This window comes from Ciconia boyciana, chromosome 19 (assembly GCF_034638445.1).
Source record: "Ciconia boyciana chromosome 19, ASM3463844v1, whole genome shotgun sequence".
In the NCBI taxonomy this organism is placed as follows: Eukaryota; Metazoa; Chordata; class Aves; order Ciconiiformes; family Ciconiidae; genus Ciconia; species Ciconia boyciana.
The window spans coordinates 7,533,902-7,556,048 of record NC_132952.1 but is presented as its reverse complement, the minus strand read 5'-3'; the positions used below and the strand labels follow the sequence as shown (position 1 = coordinate 7,556,048).

Sequence of the window (22,147 nt, the reverse complement as noted above, 5' to 3'; positions counted from 1 at the left end):
CTGGGAAGGAGGGGAAAGAAAAATAAGTAAATACAAACAATTTTTTAAACTATAAATCACAATGGAGTGCTAGTGATGCTTTTCAGTACACATTCTGTTACCTCTAAAACTACTCCCCCACTGGCTAGAACCTACTTACTTACTAGATTCTACTGGAAGAGGTGAACTGTACTAATGTAAAACCCCCCGTGTTTTTTCTTTGCCAATAAGTTACATGTAGTTTGCAGAGACCACAAAAGGCTCCTGAGTCTTTCAGGACTCTGGTACCTCAAAGGCATGAAGGAATTGCTTACTTCATTGTCACAATCAAGGTCAGTGAACACTGGAAGATGGCAAGGAAACTGGGAGGACTGTATAGCTCAATGTTTACAAGGAAAAGGACAGAAATGTTACTAATTTAGAAAACCTAGGCAAGTTCTTTCTCTCATTTTCCCTTCTGGTTTCAGTAGAGGGATGCTACATGCTAATTTGATCTCTCTTTTGATTACAAAATAGTCAGCAATCACCTTATTAGATGAACTGGATAAGGACCGTAACCAACTGGACTGTTTTTCCTTCTCAGTAGAAGCTGGAGATTGGGAAGCAGAGTCATCTATTTTGGGCTTTTTGGAAGCAGGAGGATCTGAAGGGACCTGAAACAAAGACAGGCAGGAAAAATCAAAGACAGAATTACTCATTTTGCAATCAGCTTAGAAACAGGTTATAACGCAAAAGCAAATTTGTATTTAAAAGAAAGAAACACTGGTTTTTTTCTGCATTCTTAAACCTAAGGAAAAACAAAGGAGTGAAAACAAGGGACAGACACAAACTATGACATAATGCCGCTTCATTCCTTCATTTAAAATACTTCGATACAGCGTAGATGGTGCAGGAGTGATAGGCAGTAATATAAGTGAGACATTCACACCATGTTGCAGAGAACTATCTGCCTTTTATTATTTTTGTATGCAGAAAGGTAAGGTTTAATGTGGTTGCTGAACTGGAAAGATTATTTTAAACGAGAACAGAACAGACTTTGTTATTCTGTTTGCAGTGGTTGTTATGCCGATGACTTCACTACCCCACAGCTGCAGTGGATTCTGGGGGTGCTGCCAAAAGCTGCTTTGCCTTTTCCACAAGTGGCTCAGCTTGGCCCATAAATCATCCTCAAGCATAAGAAAGCCCTTTGGCAAGCAAAACCCCTTTCCTTCAACACTGTGAAGGAATAAAATTCCTATAGTCCCAGCGTGGCTTGCAAAAAAATTGGTAACTACTGGTTTAACTGGTGCAGTGGGGATACCAGCTTGAAGCCTTGCCAGTACAAACACGTCTATCAGCAGGGAGGGAGAAGGTTCTGGACCTTACGCTGCATCATGACTAGAAATAATAAGAGAAACATACCACCTCAGTTTCTATTCCTTTTTCTTTCTTTTCACAATTCTGAACTCTCCACCTTTCCATATGCCCACTCAACCTGCTTCTAAGTAAGGTGGCAGGACCATGCTCCAATAACTAGCAATCGCTCGTATTTGCATTAATTTTTTTCATCCTTACACCTTACTATGATTTTTGAGGGCAAACAAGTATTTATACAGGTGTGTCTGTAAAACACAGGCATGCCAGCATTTGGAGAGCCTGAAATGCTTCAAAACCAGGCCTATTTGCTAATGAAAGAAAGGATCTTATTTGCCTCTGTCTTGTGTTCTGAAAATCAGTCCCCTTCAAGGCATCTTAAATTGGGAACTCGGAGACTGCTTCTCCAAATGATTATTCACTCCTGAAAATTGTGATCTAAATGACTTTACCTGAAGAGTACATGAGGAACTGAAAGCAGTATTGTTAAAGTGCACTTCTCCAGACTCCCAGCTGACTTCCAGGCAAACCCAACAGCTATGTAACTAGAGCAATGCCATCCCTTTTGCACACCTTAATTAGGAGGAAATTATGACCTCATGTCCGTGAACAGTCTACGGCTTTCATGGAAGCAAGGCAGTAGTGTGGAACGATGGCTCAAGCCGATGACTATCTAGCTAATGCCAGTTCATCTGGCAGCGCACACCACTCTTACCGCTTCTACAGCCCAGTGTGCATAGTAACATAATCAAACCAAGTCTGGAGGTTTTAGTAAAACATCCTCTGGCAATCTGGAGCCTGGGGCAGCTTTCCATATGTAGCAGATGAAGAAGAATGACATGGGTGTGTATATGTGTAACCCCAAGTACAAAATTAGCCCGTGCCAGTGCCAAATGCCAGCTTCAATGGATTTGCAGAGGATTCTTTCGGCACAGCTTCAGGCTTCCCTAGGCTGACTCTTGTAGTGGCTATGGCATGGTCCCTCCCATCTAACTCAACAAAGAAAAGGCGTTTCTAAATGCTTTTTGTAGAAAACGCAGGACAATGCATTGGAAAAGATTTGGTTTTGCTTTCAGAGATGCTGTCTGTGCAGAATTAGTGACAGCATTAGAAAGGTATTTGGCAAGTGACTACTGATCCCAGCCCTATCCACTGGGGATGATGAGCTGTGTGGGGAGGGGAACTTGGGGTGGAGGGTGAGGAGGAAGGGGGGCTTGGAATGAAAAAGGCAACAGGTGGCAAGACTCAGCATGGAAACCCATTCCTCCCCCTGACCATCCGCGCTCTGCTGTCTGCAGAACATTCTGTGCAGGCAGGCGTGGAGACGGCCATCCTGGGCCCGGTACCCCCTCCGCCACCGCGCTCGCACAGCCGGAGCGGGATCAGTACCACGGGGCACACGTAAAAACAAGCAGCTTTGGGAAAAGGAGAGCAAGCGTCAGGTTTTACAAAGGTTCGAGGAAAGATATTTCAACAGAATGATCTCGTTTGCATTTTTAAAGAAATCATGTCTCATCTCCAGCTTTCTCCACTGTTCCCCTCCTTTCCCCTTTAAATCAAGGCTGACACCGACGATGAGGAGGGCTCTGAGCACAAACCCTTTCAGTAGACCTGGGAAATGATGCTTAACCTTTTGTTGCCAGGAGCCAGTACTGATCTGAAAACATGAGCTGCTGCTAGAAAAAAAAAGCGGTAAACAAGGTGTGTGCATGGAGGAAAAATAGGTTTGCCTTCCCCACAAAGAGATGGAAATGGGGTGAAAAAAGGGGGAGAGAAAAACAGGTGCTAAATGGGGAATGTAGATTTTTCTAACTTCAAGTCATCTCCCACCACAGGACTCTTCAGTACTCCTAACGAACGCGTGCTGTCTACAGCGGTAAAGCACTTCTGCTGGACTCAAAAAAGGACTGCTGCCAACATAATTTTTAACTGCTGTGATGACCTCCACCAGTTTTCTTTCCATCCACTATCCCATTTTGTTTACACAGATCATCTGCAGGTTGAGGCAGGAATTGCCTCTCAGTACATGCTTAAAAAACCCCACCATGTATTTAGGATCCATTTTAACAATGTAAAAGTGTAGCAGGTCTGGTAGTTTCCCACCTGATCTATGAAATACTGAGGCACTACATGTCGCTATTAATCAAGAAATGGAGGTTCATCTCTGAAACTCATGAAGCAGAAGGCTTCTGACTACAACCTGTAGTCATTTGATTAAATTTTTGCTCTTGTGTATTTCTATCTGCTTGGACATCCCACTGAAAACACTTTTGTCCCCCTCCACAGAACTACTGTGGCTGTGTCATGAACTCATCAAAAATTCCACCTATAAATACCAAAGCAGGTCAGTAACGTACGGTACTGCACTCCTCTTGTTTTGTGCAGCCTTCGGATGCTGAAAGAGGCAGAAGCACATTTGCTCACAACTATAGGAGGATACTTAGATGCGGAACAAGACTAGATACTGAACACAAAATCTTCTCTTCGTATGACTCACCGATTACATCCCACTCTAGGACAGATTCCAGGCAACAATATACCCCACTCTGACACTTCCAACCCAGCCACAGCAGCCAGCAAACCTTGGTATCGGCTCAAATATGGATGATTTTATTTCATTTTCTCTCTTTGCCAAATAATGAAACATAGAAAGTTGCAAAAGAAATACTGAAAATCTGATGTAACTTTTTTGCCATCTTCATAAATGACTTAGAAAAAACTTGAACCCAAACCCTAGAAGACTGAAATAAATATTTCCTTATTTCCTATTCAGTTTTTCTTCCATTGCAAGCAACTTAATAGTTTGTTGTCAAATGGGCTTTGCGCTGGGCAAAGTGATTTGTTAATATGCATTTTCTCCAATCCACAGATGTAAGAAACTTCATGATACAAAGTGGGCCCAGAAATGCTATGTGAAACATTTACTTAAGCTTTTGGACTGTTGTTTTCTAAAGCAATTGATTTTTGAGGAAAAACAGATACAGAAAGATTTATAAAGTTACTAAGAAAAGATTTTAAAAGTACATTCCAAATAGAAATTTGGGCATGTGAACTTTAATGTCGGCCATTTTAAGGCAAACTGAAATTAAGCAGCCCAATTTGGCCTCTAGCCAACCAGGGCCACATTTGACATGTCAGATCAAATTTTCTACTTCAATTAAGTATTACAGTAACAAACCATGAGACCAGTAGAAAGAATTTTTGACCCTCTACTTCTCAAAAGGCAAGCCTCCCCCAGCGCTCACTACCATGAACAGAACCAGCAGGCCAAGCACTACCAGGTCAGCACGATACCTTAACATTACTTTTCGTTGTAACATAGAATGGAAAACGAGCACAGAAAAAATTCTTAAATTTTGAGACTTGGAAGCGCTCCTGGATATGATTCTTGGTGCCTGAGGATCTACCAAGATACATTTCCTGAAGTAATTAACTTTCTTTTCCCTACCTTATTTCCAACACTATGTAACTGGGCTGAGTAGATGACTTTTGTCCTCTCGTCATTCTTTGCTCTGTGGCACTGAACAATGACCGTGGTATCTTTACGCCACTCTGTGATGCGAGCAGCTTTCCACTAGGGGATAAGCTAAGACCACGACAAACAGGACAGGACTCCCTTTCAGAAGGACAGAACACTGGTACAGGCCCCATCCTGCAAAAGGGAAAGTCAATGGAACTGCAACTAGTCTTCTACAATTGATGGTCCAAGCCTACGTAAAGGCGTGTACTGCCGAATGCGTGCACTTCCATCTTGTGTAAAAAACCAACCAGCCCTATTGAACAGGGCTAAAACTCAGTGCAACTCCCTGTTCACAAAACACCAAGGGCCCTGTTAAAATCCTTCAAACTTCAGCATGCTCTTTGTCAACCCAGGGTTTGCTATATTGCTCAGCTAATGTGTAGTGATGCATGTGGTAGTGAAAAAATGGGCTTCTTTTGCCTTGTTAAGAATGGAGAACATCAGGTGAAAGGAGTTGAAAATATTTAAGAGACCTCCTTGCCTGTGGAACTTCTAGCTTAGAAATGTACCTTCAGAAAAGCTGCCCGTGCTCCAAATGCTGATCTATCCTCTGCTGATAAAATCTCCCCATAACTGGGTCTAAGTTTGGCATCAAATTCCAAAACCTAATTGAAAACACAGATCTCTTAAAATGGGGTAACAGCATATGTTCATCTGTGTTTGTAACCTTTCCCAGGCTAGGTGTGAATGCACATCCACTATGCGTGGTGAAGGATATGAGTGAAAGAATAAAAACTCCAGGCTTCTCTGCTCTTCAAATTCAGTGATGCAGTGCCAGCCTGGTGCTGTAGCGGCTATTATTGCAGCTTTGAGAACATCTGACAGGCTGGGAGCCGGTGCAGTGACCCACACGGCACGGGGCTACTGATTCATCTCTGCGTAGAAGCTAGAGAGTTAAAAGGGCAGAGCAGGCTCTGCGCCGATACTTTGATGAGGCTGGGGAATCTGTGCCTTGGCCCAGTCCACTCCTTTTAAAGATGCATTGGAAATGCGGACACCATACCAGCAGGAATCACGGCATCCTATGTGGCATCTTTAGAAATGAAAGACTTAATGTCCCCAAAAGCTATCGAGCTATCCCAACACACAGAAATCTTTCAGCCTCTTAAAAAAATTAATTGGGAAAATACTAGGAGGCTGAAGAATTCAATTTCATATTCCTAACTTGCGTGTAAATCAGAAACATCTCCACTGAAAACTCTGCAGCTAGAAAAGCATATATAATCAGAGTAGGCAAAATAAAAAAAAAAAGGGCTGTAAATCTATAGATAGCATACTATCATTTTGTCCAAGCTATTGCTTCTGCTGCTTGTTCATGCAAAGAGCTGAGTTCAGTTATACCATGAGAAAGGGTGGGGCTTCCTGTCTCATCTGATACTCCGTCTGGGTGTGGAAATTAAGCAGCTTTCTCATTAGGGGCACAAACCACAAGACCAGACGCCGCTCTGATGTAAGCATGGAGAAACCCCAGAGAGAGACTACTTGGGTTTAAAACATGTCAGACATCAGAAGATAAAAATACATTGAAGGAGCAAAAAGCTGACAGTGAGCACATTTTACCACTAGCGTCAAATGCCCGTGTTGGCGTTCTGCGTGTGCCGCAGCAGTACAGCACCACAGGCTCAACCGCTCTGTACTTGAGGTTCACTTAGGGTCCCACTGGGTGAGCAGGGTCTTCCCGCCAACTCAGTGAGCCTTTGACTAGAAATGACCCGGTTGTTATTGAATATGTTTTTCCTGTTAAAAACTATCATCTGACCATCTCAGCTCACATTTACTTATTTACTCCAAGGGAATCTGGAATTTAGGCAAACACCTAAACCAGCAACTGTTCTACAGAGACCGGTGAAGGTGCAAGACCCTCTGGGCAATGCACACATCTGCACCACAGGCCATGGGAATTTTGAAAGACTAGCCTAACACCTATTCTCAATAAAACTTTCCTCCTTAGGTAAACTGGATAGGAAAGATGATTTTGTAGAGAGCACAGGGGTGGAATACATGAACAGAAAAGGGCTCGTGATTCCAAGTTTTGCTACTGATTGATTTATAAGATCCCAAGCAAATAATTTCCATCACCCTCCCCTAGGAAACTAACATTAATTCTGTTCTACTTCAAAAGATGTGTCAAGAATAAAACCCTCTGACACTACAGATATACCAGTAAAAATGTTACAGAAGTGCCTGAAGATTTTCACCTATTTCAATATATGGATACCAACAGTTTTCTCGCGCGGTGAAGAGCCATCTCTAGCAAATTCATGCCAGCCAGCAACAGGCTTCTTTTTCTTTGCTACTTTATACAGACCCATCCGTTAGGTCCTTGCTGGGTTACAAGGAATGGACTGGACAGGTACACATCTTATGGGGAAAACTCGGCATCATTTTAACATACTCGGGGAAGTCAAGGACCAAGTGGGAGTTTAGTCAACAATCTTTCTCACCCTTCTGAGGTGTTCCTCTATGTCAGAATTTAGGCAGGATGGATAGCATTTTCAAAAACTCATAAGCTGTACCAGAGCAAAAGCACATTAAAAGCCAGGAGTAGTCATGCTACTGAGATGCTCTATTTATTCTCCAGGTTTTGCCAAGCTTCTTTCACCAACACTAGCTTGCTCTTAAGAATAAACTTATCCAATAGCCAAAAAAACCCTATACATAGTGAAAAAGATGGATTGAAACTACCTTTCCAGCCAACTGCACTGCATTCAGTTATGGCATCTGCAAGCGAAGCATATGAGAATGCTGCTAGTGCTTCTTATTTGACTTGGCAACTTAGCTGTTAACCATTACTGGGACAAAGCTTTTACTACTTTATTAATATTTCCTTGCAGGAAAGGCACTACAAAAAGTGAAATGTTGGGAGTTGAAGCACAGCAAGGGAACACAAAATTATAGAGATTATTACTCTCATTATTTTATTGAATAGTTGTGCAGGTAAACTAAGTATGAGAAGCTCTGATAGCATCTTTCTACAGAAATTCATGGCTTTTCTTACTCAGTGATGAAAAGCAAATCTAAGCAACTACCCCAATCTCTGCATTTCATGCTACTAGTAATGCCTGAAGAGCACTAGGAAAGTCTCCAGAAAAATATTTGCATAGACCGTTGCTGAGAAATCAGAGTATATGAGTTCTGTTCCTACTCCATGAAGAGCACATTGAGTAATACAAGTGGGAACTGAAAGACAGAACTTTTAGGTTCTATTCTAAACGGCTTTACTTGTTCACTTGTGTGACCATGGACTTAACTCAGTACTTGAACTCAGCTGACCTGTAGATACAAAATGGGTAATACTACTTACCCATTTTTAAGGGGTGCTATGAAGTTTATCTTCTACTTTTACTTGGAAGAAAAGGATGCAAAGTCTTATTTTAAGCACAATGAAGTCATGTGGCACTCTGCGGTAACTCTTCCTCTAGTAGTACCCATGTAATTTTTTTCTTCAGAGCCCAAAGACTGGTTCAGGCTCCTGCGGGCACAACGATGGTATTCCGTTGCAGAGCCCTGTAGAATGGCATTTCAGAAGAAATGGACCTTTACCAGTGACAAGCATTCAAAGCTACTTCTGGAGGTTACCGAGACCACAATCCCTGAACTTGGGAACGGAACCTGGAATTCTCCACATGGTGCTTTTATGTACTGCAGGCCTGAGTCTGCCTAAGAACAGGCTGAACCACGTGAGAACGGAGTGCGCTCTGTGCTTCTCTGGTTGTTTTAAGACTCCTTTCAGATTTCTAGTTAAAATCAAACTAAAAAAATGCAAATGAGAGGTATCTTCGATGTGGGAAAAAGGGCCCTTTATCTGCATCCTTTAAGCCTTCCCAAGCACTTCAACTGCTGGATAGAACACTTGCTTCCTAAAGCCCCTTTGTGACGTGGTCCAGAAAGGATTAATAAGGTATTAGAGGTCTTTATAAGGACTGCACTTTCACGTGGATTAAAAAAATAAATATATTCAGCTACAGATTGAAAGCTATGAAGGGTTGTCTCGGTAATAAAAAAAGCTAAAAATAATGCTGTTCTACGGAGCTGTAAGAAGATTTACTGCTTGTCTACTGTATATATTTAAAAGAGAAAAAACCTACCACATTGCAGTGTCAGTTCTAGGGAGCATATGTAGCATTTGTTTTATTTTTCTTTCTTACAATTTTGGTTTCATTGGGCAGGAGTCCAGACTTTCCATCTTGCCATTTTTCACTGCTCTGGTGGAAGCATAAGTACTCATTTTACCCTGTCATTTTGGGATGTGTGATTACGGGAAGTATTTGCTTTCTATTCTTGCCTTCACAGCACACATGCTGGCTGCCAGTGTGTCCCCCAAGTCTGACCTGTGGGGAATCTTCACAAACCACAGTTGAGAGCGCTTCGGAGAGCGCCTGTTATGCATAGGCATAAAAAGGAGCTGTGAAAAAAAAAACACCTCACTGGAACGAACCTGCTCTCCCTTCCTATTGATGAGCCTACAAGAACTCACTTCGTCTCTTCCTGAGAGGGGATCTTCTGGTTGTGGAAAGGCCTGATTTTACTTCACTGATAGCAATGTAAACGCAACTTCCCAGCTAGTCTACAAGAATGCTGTGTAAAGAGTTAATGTCTTAGTCATATGGTAGTATAGGAAGATCACCTTAAAAAATTGGGAACTGAATTTTTCTCACACCTGTGCAAGAATCTTTAATTTCTATGGAATCACATACAAAATTTACAACAGAAGTGGTGAAAAGGGACTGGACTATTTTATTTCAGACACTATCTCCATTTAAAGCAAATTCCTACAGAGTACCTTTTGATTAATTCATTTTGTAAAGGCAAATTTAAATTATTTTCTAGAACACTCTACGTAGCCCCTGGTGTAAGTCATCATCCATTTTCAAAGCTTCCTGGCTAGCATAAAAGAAAGAAAAGAAGTTTCTCTCCTGTCTAAACATTTCTTTCCTTTTATTCTTTTAGTAAAAAAATTAGGCCAGATGACATCTGATGATTGCACTTATCCTAAGGAGCAAACAGTAAGGCATTGCTAATAAGCTGTGGTATAGCAAAACCAGCTGCAACCTCCCAGGTAAACCTCAGATCCAGAAACTTGATTTTGAAATGGAGGGAGGAAATGCAAATAATCTCACCACTCTTCTATTTCACAAAGACTGGTAAGTCTCCTGGGATTCTTCTGGGCCACTGGAGACTTTACTGCAACTTGCTAACTTTTCCCCGAGTTCAGGATTAGTGAAGCTTGGTTAGCACGAAGATGCAGCTAGTACTACCTCGAAACTTGCACTGAGAAAAAAATGCTCAGACAGTTCAACTAGCTGTTTAATCTCTGATCACAACAATTATGCTTTTATCTCACTGTTCTGCTTGTAAATCTATCATATAAAATTACTCTTTGATATAGATCTGATCCTATAAATCCTTAAAACTTTCCAAATCTTCTACAAACATTGACTTTTTAATAGCCAGTCTTCTAGTCTCAGAATTCTACGAATCTTTAGTAGTTGCTCAACAAAATCAGTTTTTCCCATTCAAAGTGATTCTGCTTCTCTGATTCTTCTAGTTAAAATCCCTCTGCTATCGGCAAGCATAAGAAGCACAAACCCATCGTAGTATGATACCCACTGCACAGATGGGAAAACTGAAATAAGCCAGAAACAAAGTAAAAGCCATGTATGAATGTGGCTATCGGCTATCGCCATGTCAGTGATAAATCCCTCAAACAAAGCACCCCCTGATTTTTCTTATTTTTCTTTAAAAGAAATGTCTGAAAAGATAGCTGATTATTTGTTACACGATGTACTTGCGTTTTGGCTCTTGGCTGATGCAACTGGAAGCCTCTTTTCCATTGGCTAAGAGTCTGTTTTGCCCTTCCAGTGGAAACGAAAAGTTAGAGCTTGAAAAGAATTCCCTGCCCTGTGGTTTAAAACAAAACAAAAAAGTTCAACTCATGCTTCCCACTGGTTGAGCAGAGCCAGTGATCGAGACTAGTATAAACCAGGTCAGAGGGGCTAAGGAGAAAGAATGGCCCCTTTTCCTCTGGTCGTTTTTATTGGCAACAGTTGCCTGGGAACTCTCTGATGCCCTGTCAATATGAAGGGAAGGAGAATGCGACTGACTGAGGAAAACAAATGAAGCAGGCATATGCGCCTGCACACACGCATGCACGGGTGTTCCAGGAGAACAGAAAGCAGGTTTGGCAGTTGGAAGGAACTAAGGGCTCGGCTCCTGTTGTCACTGAAGCTGAGGGAAGTTATGCCATCAGATTCATCAAGGAAAATCAAAATTTCCTCTATGAACAGATTTGCTTTGCCCAATCTTTGCTGAATTGTTTGGGGGGGGTCACAGTTCTGGTAATTAAAAAGCCATTTGCAGACAAAATTTTCTCCTCGCGTTTTCTTTGAAATGAAACCAGGCTCTCTTGCTGTAACTGCACTTAAGTTCCAGCTTCAAACTCCCTCCAAGGCATCAGTTCCTGTACTGTGCAGACATGTCCACTCTGCCAGCCAAGAATTTCATTTTAGTTTCAAATGTTACATAAAAGGACAAGTATTCTCCTTGTGATTTCCACTAATATCAGCCCTCTACCAGGCACGGTGTTCTTCCCCAAGTACCAACTAATGCATAATGAACTTCAGCAACCAGACAGTTTATGAAGCCAGGAAAGGGGAGAGGGGGCTCTAAATGGCTGGAACACAGATGGGCTTTCCATGCTCGTTTGTCAGACTCTCCGGCAATACCTGGGCAGGCAGCTGCCAAGCTCCAGACTGCCCTGACTTTGGCTCTTCCCCAACTTCTCTTGTCCCCGTAGAGGTCCCTAGGGCACAGAATCTGCCCCTTGTTCAACATGGTGATGCAACTAAAAAGCTACCGGCACCCTACCTTTTTTTCTTTATTACAAGGACAGGCGTTAGTTAACAGAGACCTTCTTGCTCCTCAGAACTTCTTCCTCTTGGGTTCATCTGACTTTCATCTCTCTTACTTTGGCATCTTTCCCAAGCACAAGCCATACTCACAGGTTTCATGACTATTAGGGTGACACATTATTTTACCACTGCAGTTACAAAGTCCCATCCTGCTGGAATCTGGTCTCTTCACAGCACGTCTATGACAACATACTTGGTTTCTCCCAGACAAGTCCAAGAACTGTGCATGTCTGAAGCCACAACACCTCCAGTGCAGTTAACAATCGCAATAGTGAGCTGTCAGGGCAACTGTCTCCCATCTATAGTCTTCTGTGCCAAAACTTCATTAGGCACCTTGATGTTAATCCAAATCCCTACCACTCATACAGCAGTGCACATCAGGCAAAAATATGATCAAGACCATATGGATCAACCTTATGGATAGTTACCAGATCTATGGTTTCTTGAATAGTTTTGTATATTTAATTGGCTTTGCATTTTTTAAGACAGAGCTCAAAGGCCTGTGTTTAGTTTTAAATCAGAGTAATTACTGGAGGAAAAGAAAATAGCATATAAAACAACAAAGTCAATGAGCAGTGTATATTTAACAATCTCTCACAATTCAGTTGAAGAATAAGGCCTTCAGTCCTTGCTCCACTCTTCCTCTCAACACCTAATCTGATATTTGTGGCAGGTTGGTTTTCTTTCAAGACCTTTGCCAGAAGCCTGGCACTTGTGCGTAAGCATCTGACACCGAGGGGTGAGGGCAATGGAACAGTCTTCTGACAGCCTAAGCCAGGGACAACAGTCTAAGGGCATCATGACGAATTACTTCAAAGTCTTAAGAGCCAGTGGAGCATAGCAAATACAACCCCACTTGTCTGCACTGTGATCCTTACTCACCTGAATTTATTTATAGGGCTCTTTCTGACAACCTGCTCCGCATCCCCACTTAATGGGGGAGGTTACTCTGCTTCATGACAATGCATTTTATCAGCAGATCTAGTTTGGCTGTAGTGTCATTTTGGTAATCAACAATACACTAGAATAAAAACTCTGTGAAACAATTTGGATCCTCAAGGCTGCAGAAAGGCGGCACTGGCCTAGGGCTGCGGTACATTTATTTTTCACTTGCATTTAATTTACCTGAGATGACTACAGGAGAGCTTGAGACTATTCTGGAAAATATGGTCTACGTGTCTCATGACAGGACTGGGAGCCAGGCTCTTTGCTTTGAAGGCCAAGTACAACGAGGTATAGGGAAACAACTGCAATTAGCTCAAATATACTCATAAAGTCACTGACTGAGTAGAATGCATCACCAGTGAGTCTGAATTTTCTGTTCTAACCAATGGACAATGCAGTTTTTAAACCCAAGACTGATTTAAATATATATTGGTGAAAGTATTCTGTCAATACATTGATCGTGGATTAATAGTTACAAATCCTATTACGGTTAAAAGGCAGCGCAATGGAAAACCCCTAGTCCTAGTGGAACAAAATCGTGCAAGGCCTCAGTTACCAATCTGATTCTAGTGGAAACTACCACCTTGAGTCTTTTTATCAAAAGATGACTACATTTTTGACTGAAGGAGAGGAGTAGTAACTATATAGTTAAGAATATTTTAGGTGCCAATAGCTTTAAGTAAGATACTGAGCAAATTTAATATCATTAAGAGGAACTTGGTTTTCCTTCATATCTTTTCAGTCAAGGCAGGCCATTGCTGTAAGAACACACTTTTTGAGGAGTAACTTCTCACCATCCATACACAGAAGACAGGAAAAACCTAAATTCTTTGCTTACAAAATGTTTTGAAAGCTACAGACAGGCAGATGCTTCCTTAACACCCGACAACTAATGTGCTCTACAATTCTAAGAAAGCCACAAGAAGCTCATCTACTTTAAGTAACAGTTATTACTGCTGAAACCTCCCCAGAGCTCCAAGGATAAAGGCAGACAACCAATTACAGTCTTAGACTTTCAAAGCTTATTTTGCTGCCTTTAGAAATAGGCATCACATGCTCTTTCCACCAGATGCTGAGTTAAAGGGGGGGGGGTGGGGGTGTTAAGACGGAGCGAGGAGGAGAAATGAAGGAGAGGAGAGGGCCCTTTAGTTTACTCTTTCCCACAAACCCATGCAGCAAATCAGTCGTCCTCTGTCAGAAAGGGTTCGCTTTGGAAGAACCTTTTATGTTCCAGTGAGTGACTTGTCTAAATAGAACTAATTTTAGCTAGGACATTTACCATGCAGGAGTGATACACTTAGAAAAGGACTTCAAAAGGGCTAGTAACATTGAGAAAAGAGAAACATTTGCAACAGTTACAAAAAAACTAAAATAACTGAGCAAAATATTACCCCCTACACTGGGACGATCAACATGAACACCAATACTAAAGAAGAAGCCTTTAGCAAATTGTCTCATGCAATACACAAAATTTTGACAAAAAGCCCACCCGTTTTTTCTTTTTTTCCAACACAAACTCACCTTTTGACTACAGATAAGAGATCTAAGAGGAAATGCCCAGAGAATGTACGTGAATATGTATACAGAGAGATATACAACATACTTCAAAAAACCTATTTTGTGTAACATCAAATGAGGCAGCAAAAGATAATTTGAAGGGAAAAATGGAAGGCGAATGGGATGGACAGGAGAGGGAAATCTGGGACACTACAAGAAGGCTTTCACTTCTTGTATAACATGATAGATTTTAAGCCTTTAGGGGGAGAACTGGCTAAGCAATATTACAGTGCAGCGTGACTGCGCAGCCACATGGGTTGTGTCTGCTACAACTCTATTAATAGGAGAGCAGATTAGAGAGCTTTGACTATGTACAGCCTATATCTACCAATATAATTCCTGCTTTCTCTCCCCACTGCATTTTTTCTCATTGCCACAGAGACTCCCAGGGATGTCAGAATGCGAACGGCACCCCAAAAGGGCCCACGGGAGCAAACTGCCACACAAGACTGGACCTTGCTCAGCTGAGTAACCCCCTTGAGGTATTTGCTGGCCCAAATTCATCCTTCATACCTGACAAAGCGTTCAAACTTTTGTTTACATCTATTCAAAATTAATAGGCTTTAAACACAGACTTAACTTCTAGTACTTAAGCGAATTGCCAAATTTAGGCCTCAGTTGGTATATGTATAACGAGTTATGTTTGTCGTGCCCAAGTAACAAATATGAACACCCACTGGGCATCACATGTACTGGTTTTTTGCTCTTACTTCTCACTTTCTTGTTACAATGCAAGTTCTATTCCACATCCCCATTCTGTGTGTGTAATGTGCCTGACCCCTATAAAGATGGTCAAATAAATATCTGGTGACCTCACAAGTATGAAAATAAGCTTATTTGAAAGAAAAAGTATATCTTCAGGGGGTTTGGCAGTAACTTTCAATTATTTTTAATTGCCTGGAAAATTAAAGTAAGAAAATAGTGTGGTATAAATGTTAGGGCACATTATTAAGCCGTTTTCATAATATCTTAGCCATAAGCTTAATAGACAAAATGGGTTTTTTTAAGCCTCGGTCATCTGTTCAATATGAATGGACTGTCTGTTCCCAAACTTCCTCAAGGGGTAACTGAACTGAAATATTCCATGATAGAAACCAGATTCAGTTTGACCTGGTAGGCAACAAGAACTCCACAGAACCTTCAAAATTTGGGTTTAATTACAAACCACCATGGAGTCTGGACTGCAGCCTGAGATCAGAAATACAAAGAAAGGAGTTGACAGAAACTTTGGAGCTATAAAGGCCAACTTCCCTTCCCCCACTTTCCTTTTCTTAAACCATGGGATGGATTTTTTTTCTTCTTATTGTCAACACAACTGACTTACAAACTGCAAAGTAAGCAAGATTTCCAAGGTAACAGTCTAAGTCTGCCTTTCTTTCTTTTCGTGGAATTATGCTGTCACAACACTGACACTGCATCAAGCGCATCATGGGAATCAACACAGAACTGAAATTCAGCCCTGGTATCGTAGTGGCTTCAAAGTCTCCTATATTATTTTCTCCCTTTACCTGAAACTTTGAAACCTCAAAACCAGTTGTGAGTTGAACTTTTCTAATGAAGCCTATAATGCAGCGATTGAAACACACAAGACTTCGAGAAGTAGTGTATGTTAAAAACCATCACAAGCAGCCTAGCCAAAACGAAGCAAGCAAAACCTTACATAAGCATAGGTCTGTAGCCTTCCATATTCTGGGCAGAGTAGAACTGTGCTGTATTTTTGCCAAAGTTGTGGTATAAATTAGCAATAAATGCCTGACCCAGAAGTCTTGGGTCAAGGAAAAGACTGAATCAGGTCCTCACTCCATGAAAGCAAACACCACAACGTCAGTATGAGCAGAAGGAAGAAGATCAAACCTGTGCGAAGGGGACGTAACTGCTCAGTAACACAACTAGTTTCACAGGGCCTGCATTTCAATGCTGTTTTCCATCCACTATGCAACAAATTTAAAAAAAAAAATAAATCAGGGAAAGAGATGGTGTGTATCCATGTAAAACAGGGACAGGAAATCTCTGTCTAATGACAGAAGCTGAAGTGAGGGTGGATCATGCACAGAAGGAAACTTAATAACCATAGGCTGAGTCCTGTACAGGAAATTGTGATAACATAGATGAAGGGCTTAGATCTGTGGGGTGGCATGAGAAATGTCAAACATCTGCATTCAGACACATGCTCCCTTGCTTCTGAAAGGAAGGAAGGAAGGAAGAAGAGAACTACCGGTCATTTTCAAGAGGACAAATTTGGGCATGAGGTCCTGTGCTGCTGGTCTTTGCAGTACTATTGTGTCTTCCTGGACAATTCAATATGTATGTGCACCACATATACCAGACTAAGGCATTCCGTTAGATGCCTGCACTTGCTGCATACACATTTATTATTACTACAGAGAGACAAGGACAAAGACCAGGAAGATGACTGTGTGGAAAAATGGCCTGACATCTTCCCAAAAAGGACCAAAACCATTTTGCTTCTTGCGAAGAGAAATTCCTTGTCTTCTGTAGCTCTGGGAAGAAAGACAATTTTCTTTCTTCTCTCTCTACAATGTTGCCATGAACACCACCGCTGCCCCGAGGGAAACAAGTCCATGAAAGACTACTTGCTGCGTAACCTTCATGAATCTGACTTAAATGCAGCAGGTAACAGACTAATGAAAATCCAAGCAAACAATCTATCCCAGTGTCACGCATCGTGCCAGCACAATCAGTCACATATGATATGAAGAATCAGACAACAATGCAGTCCTCCAGTACTGGAAGATGAGCAGTCCTATGGTTTGCTTTGATCTTTGAAGTTCCCCATAAGGATAATTTAACCAATCTTACATTGCCAGAGTTTAACTTGGTTTAAGGGATGTATAAAAGAAACACAAAACTGAGAATTAAGTGGCTTAAGGACTTCCCGTATTTGCAGACCACCATACGATGAAGTGTCTTGTTGCACTGAAACACCAAAAGAAGAAAATGCACAACTCAAACATGAAAGAAAAATCCAAAATTAGACTGACCACCCATTCACTTGTGCAACCCAACATAAAATGGAGAGCCTGGATAGACAAAGTCATGGTTCAGATGTTACTGTTATAAGGTGGCATTAGGGGTGAAGAGATGTTCCAACTAATGCTTTTTGTTTATTTTATTCCCTGCTTAACCATGAGACTATATGTCACCAATTCCAATCCCTGAATCTTTACCTATCTCATATTAGGGATCTCTCTGTTCCATTTTTCTGAGATTGGACATAAAAAACCCCAGGTTAACTTGAAGGTCTAATGGAATATACCTATGTCAGTTGAAGCCCAAGACCTGCACTGGAAACAGGGCAATGAAATATTACACTGGTCACTATCCCAGCTGGACAAGGCGTGTAGCTGGCTGGCTGAAAATCATTCATCTCTGTGCAAGGCACCAACCTGGCAGAAGGAGGCCTGAGAAGGCAATGTACCATACAGAAATCAAGCAAAAGTGGACAAGGTGGGTTTGGTGAGAGATGACTCCAGACAGAGTAGATTTTTTTCTCCCCAAGGAAAAAAATAACAGCCTGCTTGTATAAATGCACCGTACTGTCTATGGTGTAAATTTAGCTTAGAAAGCGTGAATCAGAGGGAAGTTGACATTTCACCTAAAGAAACAGTACTGAGGCTGAGAAAAATAGAAGTTCATCTCGAGCAGAATCTTGCCAGCCAACAACAGGAACAAAAATTATCACCTTTAGGTAGATATAAAACTAAACTTACATTAAGGCAAACACATTAAGGCAAAAATTCTTCGCAGTCGTCTAAGCTCTCCCATACATGTGGCTTGAGGATCATTTTCCAAGAAATTTGGGCAGGTTCTCCCAACCACAATAGCAAGACTTCTGCTTAAGAGGGAAAAGAACTGAACTATGCTGCAAATTCACCACCTCTGCTAAACTCTCGCTGACAAACTTGCAATCCTGTTCTCAACAAGGCCAAGTTTAGTCAACTTCCGTAAGAAACAGGCTGAGACATTATTGTACAGAAACAAAATTCTGCAAATGGAACAGGGAATGGAGGTAAAGCAGCAAATTTCAGGGGGAGGGAAGGAAAAGTTATTTGAAATACCAAGTAGAATCCCAAGCCTTTATTAAAGAATACAGATTAATTTTGTGGGAGAGAAGTTTATCATTTCAACTGCTGCTGCTGCTGAAGTGGGAGGAAGGAACTGCGGGAAACCAGGCAAATAATGCCTGGCTCAGCTGTTCAGGGTAGCAGCTGTCCTGAAATCCTCATTGGAGGGAACAAGCCAGGAGGTCATGGAAGTCATGATTATTTGGAATGAAGAGGGGAAACAATAGGTTGGGGCCCTCTGTCTTCTTGCCTTTCTCCTGTCTTTTGTTAGCTGTTGCCTTCCCAGAATAGCTGGCTGGCTGTATTCTAGGCAGATCTGGGTTTGGTTTTGTACATCTTTTCTCCCCTGCAGCTTCATAATTTAAAAAAAAAGTGACACCTCCACCTCCCCCGTATTTATGCGTCTGACTTGCATGCACCTCTTCCAATTACCTTCAGTTGACCAAGGAGGCAGTTGGAGGCTTTAAGTTCTTCAGCAAGGGGTAGTATAACTCAGCACAGAACAGAGACCGTCCCTTGAAACTTAGTTTTCTCAGATCCCTCTCCTCTGTTGAGTTTCTCTCCTAGGGAGAAACTAATGCCATGCTGCAGGAGACATGACAACTAACAAACCTGTCAAAATCACTGCTTTGCCTGCAGGCAGGAATACTGCTGTTGCTCCAGTCATCACTGAGAAACTCTACAAAGAGGGGAAAAGGTTAGTGGAGACACTCGTTCTGTTTGTATACAGTATAACAGAGCTTGAAGCATCTTGAGGGCTAACAGGGCTTGTTAACAGTTCACAAAGTTTAGTGAACAAAAATGGCCAAACATTGGTTTGTTAAGATTTTGGACACCATGGTAAAACATGATTCTTGTCCTGCCTCTCATACTGCAGACTTGCATGACCTTGGGCAAGTCACTTAACCCTGATAAACTAATGCTTATGTCACCCAGGCATGCTGTGAAGCTAATTAATTTGCAGAAGAGCTTTAAAATGGCAATCCTTACATAATGGTATAGTCTAACTGTTCTGGCTTAGTAGAGCTAAAGTGAGAGTGTAAACAAGGACTTAAGTGCAAAACGCAGCTTCCTCAATTTCAGATAAAGACACAGGCAGAAAAGACTGACTTTTCTTGCAGAATTTTTATAACCGAGACTCACATATCCTGACTCCTACTTCATGTGAGTTTGGAGAGAAACAAGTCTTAATTTTCACTCTAAGATGAAACTGTTGTAGTCCTGCTGACTCAAAAGATCAGGTGAAACAACTTAAAAAAAAAAGTATTAACTTTAATTTAGGATTAGCAGTCAGTGGTAGACGTTCCTTGCCTATAGTAGTAAGGATGAACACAGAGCCTGCTGAAAGCTACACTGCAAGTAATATTAGGGTGAATCTAAGATCAGAGAAAAAACATTTTTTGTTTTAAATAAGTGGGGGTTTCCCCCTTTTTTTCCCCTCCATACAGCTTTAATAGTGATCCACAGATTAAGGATTTTTGTTGGGTGCCATCAGAACTGTTTAATGGGATACTTCTTGTGTTATAATCTTGGTAAAGAGACCCATGTATGGATTTGAATAACATCTTGAAAGGAGATTGAGTGTAATAAGAAGACAGACAGACTGAAAGAAGATTAAAACTTCATTTGATCCCCAGCTCCCAGGCAAAGCATGATAACTCCTCCCCTTTCACCATCCTACACATACGTGGTTCCTGACACCACATAAAGAGGCAGAAGGCACAAGAATAAAAACCCAACAAAATCCAGAAGGTTTCATTTTATGTTTGGGACAGGTTTCATGTGTTTGCACAGGAGATGAAGCCACGGTATAGTTAGGTGATTTTCATTTTGGATATCCACCATCAGTAGACTTGAAATATCCTGTTGTAAAGCAGTGCTATGTGATTTACAACATCACCATACTATTTGTGAGAGCTAAAGGTTTTATTTTTTTCTAATGGTATTTGGCTTGGCTTGGTTTTCTGAACTGCTGTTGCTCTCAGGTTCAACAGGAGACATGTTTCTCTAAGCTGATTTCTCTGTGGCTGAGGATTTAATCAGATCAAAGCAGCGATTATAACATGGACTATAACCACAATCCTTAAAGGGATAGCTGCAACATTAAGCCCTCCCCCATTCCCTTTAAAATCAGAAGTGAAGCAGTATCTATCTCTGGCAAATGTACGCTTTTAAAATATCTCAAAAATTTGCTACCTTCTGGGTCACCTTTCCTCTAGATAGGGTGCAAAGCTATGGGTAAGTACCAAGAAACGAAGATATGCAAATAAATTAAGGGCTGCACTTAATGTGAATGCATTAACACCATCAAGACATCCTTGAAGGTGGGTTTTCTGACACTCACTTTACTCCAACACATACACTGTAAATTTCCAGCACAGCTACCTCAGACCCTGTCAGTGCTCTTGACATTCTTTCCTACAGTTTTCCACTTGCTACTTTGTAGGTCTGTGGTTCTTCTCATCCATCCAAAGACAGCACGACAGCATGTTCAGAGTGGTGAGAAACAGGAGTATAAAAAATGTAAATGGAGCAGCATTTCCACAGCTCCACACAGAGTGAACCAAACATTAAGGCCAAAACCGCTTTTTTAGTGACAATTAATTTCAGAAATTAGGCCTACTTTTACAGCAACTTCAATCATGACCTGTATGAAGAGCCAACGAGCTGTGCCATCACATGCATGAGCTCTGTTCACATCTTCATACGCACAACAAAAGCAGGCCAAGTGACTCACTCCAGTGAATGCCAGAGCTAAGGATGAAGGCTGCTGGATTCTGGCTCCTGATCCTATTCTCTAAACATGAGAAATCACTGGCAGTTTTGATGGGTATTATTTTCAAAGTTGTAGAACAAGAGCAGCTTCTCCTGGACTTCATGGAGGCTCTGCATCAGGAGTACCAAGGGATATTTTCAATTAATGGAGAAGTGCATGTTCCATTGGAAGTCAATATTTATTTGGTAAACCTACTTGGCAGTTTAGTCCTCTCCTCACTTCCATCACTGTGACACCTTTGAGATACCAACTCCTTGGTATGTGGGATAACATCTTCTTCCAAGCTATTCTTGACACTCTACTCCTACTCCTCTTCTATGCGTTTAACCATTTTAAAGCTGATTTGGGTCATGACTAATAGGATTAGATACTAAAATCATGTGCTGTTAGCAGTAGTCATTGTAGAGCTAACAGGACCCATGTGGAATGCAAGCTGGGGTAGCTTTCAGATGGGTGGGAAAGCATTCATGTTAATGTGCTCTTTCCTCTGCTTTTTAATTATAATTAATATTAAAGCTGGACAAAAATCCCACCAAAACCCCAAAACCTCAACTTCACTCTTTTTATAGTCAATTTCTTTAGTTTGCATATCAGTCTAGAACCAAAATTCCTAACACGGGGTGATGAAGTGATCTTCAAGCACTGCTAGGAGTGAGTAGGGACACTAAATAAATAAATGCCAATAGCCTAATTTTAACATCCACTGAATTAAACCAGGCACACTTGTTTTTTAAATCTAGGGTCACAGACCTAGGTTTTGTGCAATATTCACTGGTTCTAGCTACTTTCACCTCACTCTAGCTAATGTGAAGGGCACATGCCCTTCTCGTCAATACTTCCAATAGCTGTTTCTTGCTTTCACAGAAAAAATACTAAAACAGAAGAAGAGAACACCCCCCTCCCCCCCTTCTGACGTTTGGAGAATGATCTGTTTATCTGCTTTAGGGCAAGGGTAATAGTTACAAAGGCCTGAAGGTCAGGATTACTGTATTTTATTCCTGGCTCTGCTACTGACGTTATT

The 22,147-nt window shown here is 41.4% G+C and overlaps 1 protein-coding gene across 2 annotated transcripts in view; it reads right to left on the bottom strand.

Moving 5' to 3' along the window:
* Window positions 1–22,147, bottom strand: part of SKI (SKI proto-oncogene) — a 121,374-nt gene that overhangs the window by 15,093 nt on the left and 84,134 nt on the right. For both annotated transcript variants that reach the window (XM_072883770.1, XM_072883769.1), the window contains exon 3: window positions 507–632. In XM_072883770.1, coding sequence (XP_072739871.1) covers window positions 507–632 — 126 coding nt within the window. The remainder of the gene's footprint in view (window positions 1–506; window positions 633–22,147) is intronic.